General features: G+C 35.4%; 1 protein-coding gene across 1 annotated transcript; it reads right to left on the bottom strand.

Moving 5' to 3' along the window:
* Positions 1 to 1869: 1869 nt before the first annotated feature.
* On the bottom strand, positions 1870 to 2358 carry LOC111392581. The gene is made up of 2 exons (XM_023017938.1): positions 2108 to 2358; positions 1870 to 2035 (listed from the first exon to the last, which is right to left on the bottom strand). The coding sequence occupies exons 1-2, from the start codon at positions 2356 to 2358 to the stop codon at positions 1870 to 1872; spliced, it is 417 nt and encodes a 138-aa protein (XP_022873706.1).
* Between the last annotated feature and the right edge of the window lie 4833 nt (positions 2359 to 7191).

The raw sequence follows: 7191 nt of genomic DNA, 5'->3' as shown, positions 1-7191 counted from the left end.
AACCTGCTAACCCAAAAAAACTCCGTACCTCTGTAACATTAGTAGGGCGTTCCCATTTCATTACTGCTTCAATTTTCTGAGGATCAACATAAATACCTTCAGCTGAGATAACATGACCCAAAATACAACTTTATCCAGCCAAAATTCACATTTGCTGAACTTAGCATACAACTGCTTATCTCGCAAAGAATGCAAAATAATCCTCAAATGCTCAGCATGCTCATCTCTACTGCGAGAATAAACTAAGATATCATCAATAAAAACAATCAAAAATCTGTCTAAATATGGGCAAAGCACTCTATTCATCAAGTTCATAAACGTTGCAGGGGGCATTAGTCAAGCCAAATGGCATCACCAAAAACTCATAATGGCCATACCGTGACCTAAACGCAGTTTTTGGTACATCAATATCTCTAATTCTGAGCTGATGATACCCTGAACATAAATCAATCTTTGAAAACACTGAGGCACCTCTAAGTTGGTCAAACAAATCATCAATGCGAGGCAACGAATACTTATTGCGGACTATCACTTTATTCAACTGTCTATAGTCAATACACAATCTCATTGTGTCATCTTTCTTCTTCACAAATAAGACTGGAGCTCCCCATGGAGATACACTGGGTCTAATGAAACCCTTGTCAACTAAGTCCTGCAACTGAACTTTCAATTCTTTCAGCTTCGCTGGAGCCATTCTGTAAGGTGATTGTGAAATAGGGGTAGTCCCTGGAATCAAATCAATAGTAAACTCAATTTTCCTATCAGGAGGTAACCCTGGAAGATCTTTAGGAAAAACATCAGGAAAATCTTTTACCACTAGTATATCTTCAAGTTTCAATTTAGTGATCTGGGTGTCAATCACATGAGCTAAATATGCTTGACAACCTTTTCTAAGCAATCTCCCAACAGTGCTGATATGATACACGAAGGTTGTATTCTCCGTTCACCACTAAAAACTATTTCAGGCTCTCCTGGCCTTTGAAACACCGCTTCTTTACGAAAACAATCAACTGATGCATGATTTACAGACAAAAAATCCATGCCCAATATCAAATCCAAATCATGAATATCAAGTGGAATCAAATTAGCTTTCAACTCATGATCATTCACTCTAATCATGCAATCTTTGTACACACTGTTAGCTAAAAGTGAATCTCCTACAGGAGTTGCTACCATCAAATCACTATCTAATGATTTTGACATATGGTCCGCATAAATAGCAAATGCATAAGATATAAATGAATGTGTAGCACCTGAATCTATTAAAGAATGGGCCTTTTTCCCAAAAATAGATAACGTACCCATAACCACATCTGGTGACTCGTCAGCATCATGTTGAGTCACTGCAAACAGTCTTCCCTGAGTTCTGGGTCGTCCAACCTAGCCTTTCTGTCTAGTACCATTACTGCCAGCAGCATCAGACTGAGTAGCACTTGCTTTGCCTGCCAAAGTATTCTGATTTTGATTCTATCTAGAAATGCCAACACCCGACTGCAAAGAAACCCCCTGTGTTATGCCATCCTGCTGGGAACGAACTGGACACTCTCTCCTCATGTGTCCCGTTTGACCACAATGATAACACACTCCAATTCCTTTAAGACACTCACCAGGATGAGATTTCCTGCACAACTGGCACTGGGAAAATCTGGCCACACCAAAGTTATCACTCTGTCCAGGAGTAAATGATTTCTGAGAAGATCTCTGAGTCTGAGTACGGTTACTCCCTGGCTGCTGTACTGATCCCTGAATCGACCTCGAGCCCTGACTGCCATGAGATCTGGACTTTAAACTACCAGAAGTGGAAACACCTAATCCACCTCCTCTGCGATCCCTCCTCGGTGGCCTAGTCATAGATCTTCCTGCCCATGTCTAACTACTGCTTCCAATTTTTGGTCTCATTTGTTGTTGACCACCATGTCGTTCAGACAAACTTTTCTCAACCCTTAATGCTGCTTCTACAAGTTTACCCAAATTTTCATACCCAGACGCAGTCACCACTGATCTAATTTCTTCTCTCAGGCCATACTCAAATCTTCTGCATTTATCAACTTCATCAGCTACAAGAGCAGCAGCATACTTTGATAATTTTAGAAATTTCTTCTAATACTCCGCCACAGTTGAAGTCTGTACTAGTCTCAAAAATTCATTCTGTTTGTCAGTCTTGTAAGAACGAGGGTAGAAAAGCTCATTAAAATCATCTTTAAACTCGCCCCACGTGATCATAGAAGGATCAACACATTTACTCTGTACGGACCTCCACCAATCATAAGCACTTCCTTCAAATAAGAAAGTAGCTAGTCGTAATTTTCGATCATCAAGACAATCCATCACATCAAATATTCTTTCAATCCTCACCATCCATGATTCTGCTTCTACTGGATCAGCTATGCCTGTAAATACTTTAGCTCCTAATTTAGTAGCCCGCTCTATACTACAATCTTTATCTATATTGCGTAGAGTAGAAGCAATAGCGATGGCAATCCTATCGGCTATTAAGCCAGGCTAGGCTACATTCCCATATCTCCGCTGATCATAGGTCGGATGAACTGATTCTTCGACCCTACTAGCATCCCTATCAGGAGCAGCTTGTGGTTTAGACGACATATCTTGGAGCCTGCGTGTCTTATTACCACGAGCCATGACTTCCAACTACGAAATATGTATGATATGATGAGAACAAAAATCAAATAAACCATGCAAACTGACTTTATAACCATGCTCTGATACCAATTGACACGACCCGTCTCGAATCATCCTAATAGATCCGACACGTGTTGTGCGCGGATGGTAGATTCCAGCGAAGTGCCAGACCCACTACCAAGGCAAACTTGACATACTTTGACTGTTATAATTTTATAAAAATTTCGGCAGAGTTCCTTCTGAAAAATGGACTAAAACCACTTGGAAATAAAATCAAATATCCCAAACATGTACATATAGTTTAAAACTGGATACACCGGCTCCTCAAATTACCAATTCTTCAAAGTAGTTGTACTGAAAAAGAAATTTACCATTCTCTACCACCAAACAACTTCATTTCAAAACATACACAAAATATGCAATGAGCTTGTGACTTAATACATTTTCTGACACAAAATATATCAATCCTAGAAATATGTGTTGTATGAATTAACAAGATGAGACATACAAACAATGACATGATGCAGTTCAACTTGCCGATCGACAGGCTCCGATATGGCTCAACGCAGCTTCTATCTGATAAGAAATGAGGTGGCAAAAATATGAGCTTGCGACTCAGTGAGTGGATATTTGTAAAAGTATACTTTTCCATTTATAAAATCTTTCTAAAAACCGACATATAGCACAAAATTTCTTTTCACAAACATAAACTAAAATATTTATTCTTTAAATTGAATAAGCTGAATTCTGTAACTTAAAATCTGATAATACTATCAAAACTAAAATATACTGTAACCATAAATATCTTTAATCTGTATACTACATTTTTAAAATCTAATAAGCTATTTAATACTGAAACATCACACCAAAAATGTACCTGGAATAACCATACTTGTGTGTCGATTAATCTCGATATACATAGCAAGGTTATTCAATTCTGAAATTCTATAATTCTGGTCATATTTGCGCAAAGCTATAAAATGGTCATACACTATGGAAACACATTCACAATAGTGCAGAGCAGGTAAAATCACTATACTGATCATACGCTGTGGAAACACATTCACAGCAGCGCAGAGTGGGTAAAATAACCATATGAAGTCATACAATGTGGAAACACAATCACACCAGTGCAAACGAGGGTAAAATCACATGTGTACTTTCTGGTGATTTTTAGAACATAAGTTTAAATATGCTGAAACATTTAGTACTTATATAACATGCTAATAAAATGATTTAACTCAACTGAATTTAACTTTAAAAATAATTGATAATAAAATCCATTTTTTTTTATATCATGCTATGAAGTTAACTTTATAAAATAAATAACTTTAAATTTAAAGAAGACTTATTTTGAAAAATAAGTTTTCTCCACTCACTTAATACAAGCTGAACCTAAGATGGTCGATAGGCTCTTCCAATCTCCTCGTCACCACCTAGAATACATAACAAAATGACTAATCAACCACTAGTAAATTAAGAAACTTTAAGATTTACTTCTATAATACTTAACTAAAATTGGTCGATGCTCAAGTGAACTTCCCAAATATTCTTTTGGTCAATTGGAGCTAATCCCACTTTCTAAATCCTTTTTCTAATAACTAATTCATCAACAAAACCTTCTTCCCAAGTTTAAAACTAATTTTACTCTCCAATCTAGTGAAACTAGTAACCATAATTCCACCCATTTAATATACATTTTGTTCCATAAAATCAACTCCCAAGTGAAATATTCCATTTATATAATCATTTCCACAATTAATTAATCAAAAATCCAAAATCGAATTCTAGGGTTTCCCCATAAATTTTACTGCCTACCTTGCTGAAACTGAAACTTAATTAATCTCCAAGCTTGAGCTCCAAATCGTACATATATCACCTAAATTTGATATTTTTTACTACAAGTTAAAACCCTAGAATTTTAACACAAATCATAGTTTATCACTTGAAACAAAGGGAAAAATTAAACTCAAACTTGAAGAATTTAAGCTTACCTTGTGTCCTCTTCTTTCCTTTTCTTCCTTTCTTCCTTCTCTTTTTTTTTTCCTTCCTTTTTTCCCTAGTTTTTCCCTTCTTTCTCGGCCTTCCAGCCTTCTGCCCATTTTTCTGGTGTGTGTGAGTGTGTGATTTGAGATAAAAATGGGTCAATGGTTGAATATAATGGTCCACTTACCCAAAATTGCAAAATAAGTCCTTCAACTCCCTTTTTGAATGACATTTAATCCTATAACTTCCAAAAATATATAAGTAAATTCCCAACTTTAAAATGTATCCAATTTAACCTTCATATTTTGCAAATTGCAAAATAAACCCAAATAAAATATTTAATTTCATTTTAGCCCTTAATTGACTTAACTTTGAAAATTCCACTATTGACTTTGACTAGATAAAAATGTGGGTTGTAACATTTATTCAACAGCTTCAGATGTCATTCTGCTATCTGTGTTCAGTCTGAAGTCCATATTTACAAAGGTTTTGTGGCATTTTCTCTAGCTAAACTACAGTTATCAACTAAGGTCTTGTGGCATTTTCTCTGGCTAGTATATTGATGCTTTCTCTATGTATTGAATTGGCCAAGTTGCAATATGAAATGGTGGTGGAATAATACCTTCTTGTCTACCTGGTGGTGTTTGACGTTCTTGCTACTCCATCGAGCGTGTGTAACCTGAAAAATGAGGGCGGGGCTTTCTCCCCCATTTTAGCTCCGGCGTGATAATCAGTATATGGAATTAGGAAAAATGAGGATCGAATTTAGATGGCTAAGAAAAATGCTATCATCCATACCTATGTTATCCTCAAGGGTATTTATAGGCGTCGGAAGCCATGTGAAAGTTGGGTGGTAGTGGTGCCACGTGTCCTACGTTGGCCTTCCCACTATCCCCGTGTTCTGAGTGGGGGATCTTAACTTCCTGCCCCAGAGGTTGGACCTGGGGTAACCGTCATGTAACCTCGTCAATTCATCCGGGATTTTGCGGCTAAGTGTTGAGATGACCCTATAGGCAATTTCATGTCGGTCGATGGTCTTACGTTGAGGTAGAGTGCCCCCCGGGTGGGTCGACGGTCTCTTGCTAAAGCAACTAGGGGGTCGACGATCATGCGTAGAGGTAGAGCGCCCGGGGGTAGGTAGTCTCTTGTAAAGGTAGAACGTCCTAGGGGGTCGACGGCTTCGCATTAGCGTGTAGTGATCTACCTTGCTTATCATCGGAGGTGGTTTTCTATGTTAACTAATATCACAATAGAAATATGTACAAAGTTAGGTTATGCACCACTATCCTACTTTGGACATTGATGGCACATAAATGTATGATATCGTTTACAGAATTTTCTTTGTTACAGAAATTGTCATGCAAGTATGTAGGCAAATGAAAACATGTTAAACGACAAATTAAAACATGTGCTTATCATTGTGCAATTTATGATATTTTGAAAATTGATCTGAATAAAAACTAGCCTACCCAACACGCTAGGGATGCAGTACAAAGTTTTCTGAATAAATTTAATAAAATTTATGTAATAGTATAGCATACGTTTTAGTGTATCTAGAACAAGTGTACATGTTGTAAGTATAAAGACTTTTAGTAGGGAAGTATCTTAAAGACATTAACATATTTATTATTTGTAGATAAAAAATTAGTTTCTTAGTAATAATATATGAGTTATTTTCAAATTATGTAGTTAAGATATTTTAAAACTTACAAGAATTTATTTATAGAAAAAAAAAACACTTGGCCAAACAAGAACTAAGAATTTGTTTATACAGAAATTTAATTTTCGATATACGCTAAATTAACAAAATTAGATTAGATTGACCAAGTTTAATTTTTGAATTTTTAAATACAAGACACATTTCATAAGGGTGAATTGGATAACCAAATTTTAATTTATAGCGGATTGTTCTTGTTAAGAATATGCCTGCCACAATCTCTTAATGGTATTCACATATTAAATAGGTTTTTTTTTTCCCCTAAATGGATTATGATAAATTTTCTTCTAAAAGTTGTTCAATATTATTGAAAAAATTAATATGTACTTACTGTTTATAAAGCATATATGGGAAACAATAAACCCCTATATAGATTGGTGTGTATAGAGTGAATCTTATCCTTCAAAAATGCTCAGCTTGAATAACCTTAGATACTTTGATATTGATGCATTGGAATTATGTGGAATAGCATTCCAAAATACCTGGTGATTAACTAGAATACTGAGTATATAGTCATTGCATATTTGTTGATTCGCTAGGAGAACTAAATAGTTGGAAGAATTGACAAACTCTCAATTTTTTTATTTAATAAAAAAATTAAAAAAACAAGTTATAAAATGTTTTAATAGGAAAAAGCGAAGTATGAGGAAAACCTAAACATGCAACGTATATAATTTCCCTTTAGTAACTTAATTAGCAAAAAGTAATAGAAACAAAATATAAAACTAAGAAAACAATTTAATAAGTAGTTGAAGTCTATTTACATTGTTCTTCAGTCATTCAGTATTTGATTTTTTGTTTTGTTCTGCAATTCCAATAATCATGTATGGCAATGTGGAAAAAATGAA

Source organism: Olea europaea, unplaced genomic scaffold, assembly GCF_002742605.1.
Source record: "Olea europaea var. sylvestris unplaced genomic scaffold, O_europaea_v1 scaffold941, whole genome shotgun sequence".
NCBI classification, from domain to species: Eukaryota; Viridiplantae; Streptophyta; class Magnoliopsida; order Lamiales; family Oleaceae; genus Olea; species Olea europaea.
The sequence above is the reverse complement of the archived record's forward strand: the minus strand, read 5'-3'. Positions and strand labels throughout refer to the sequence as shown.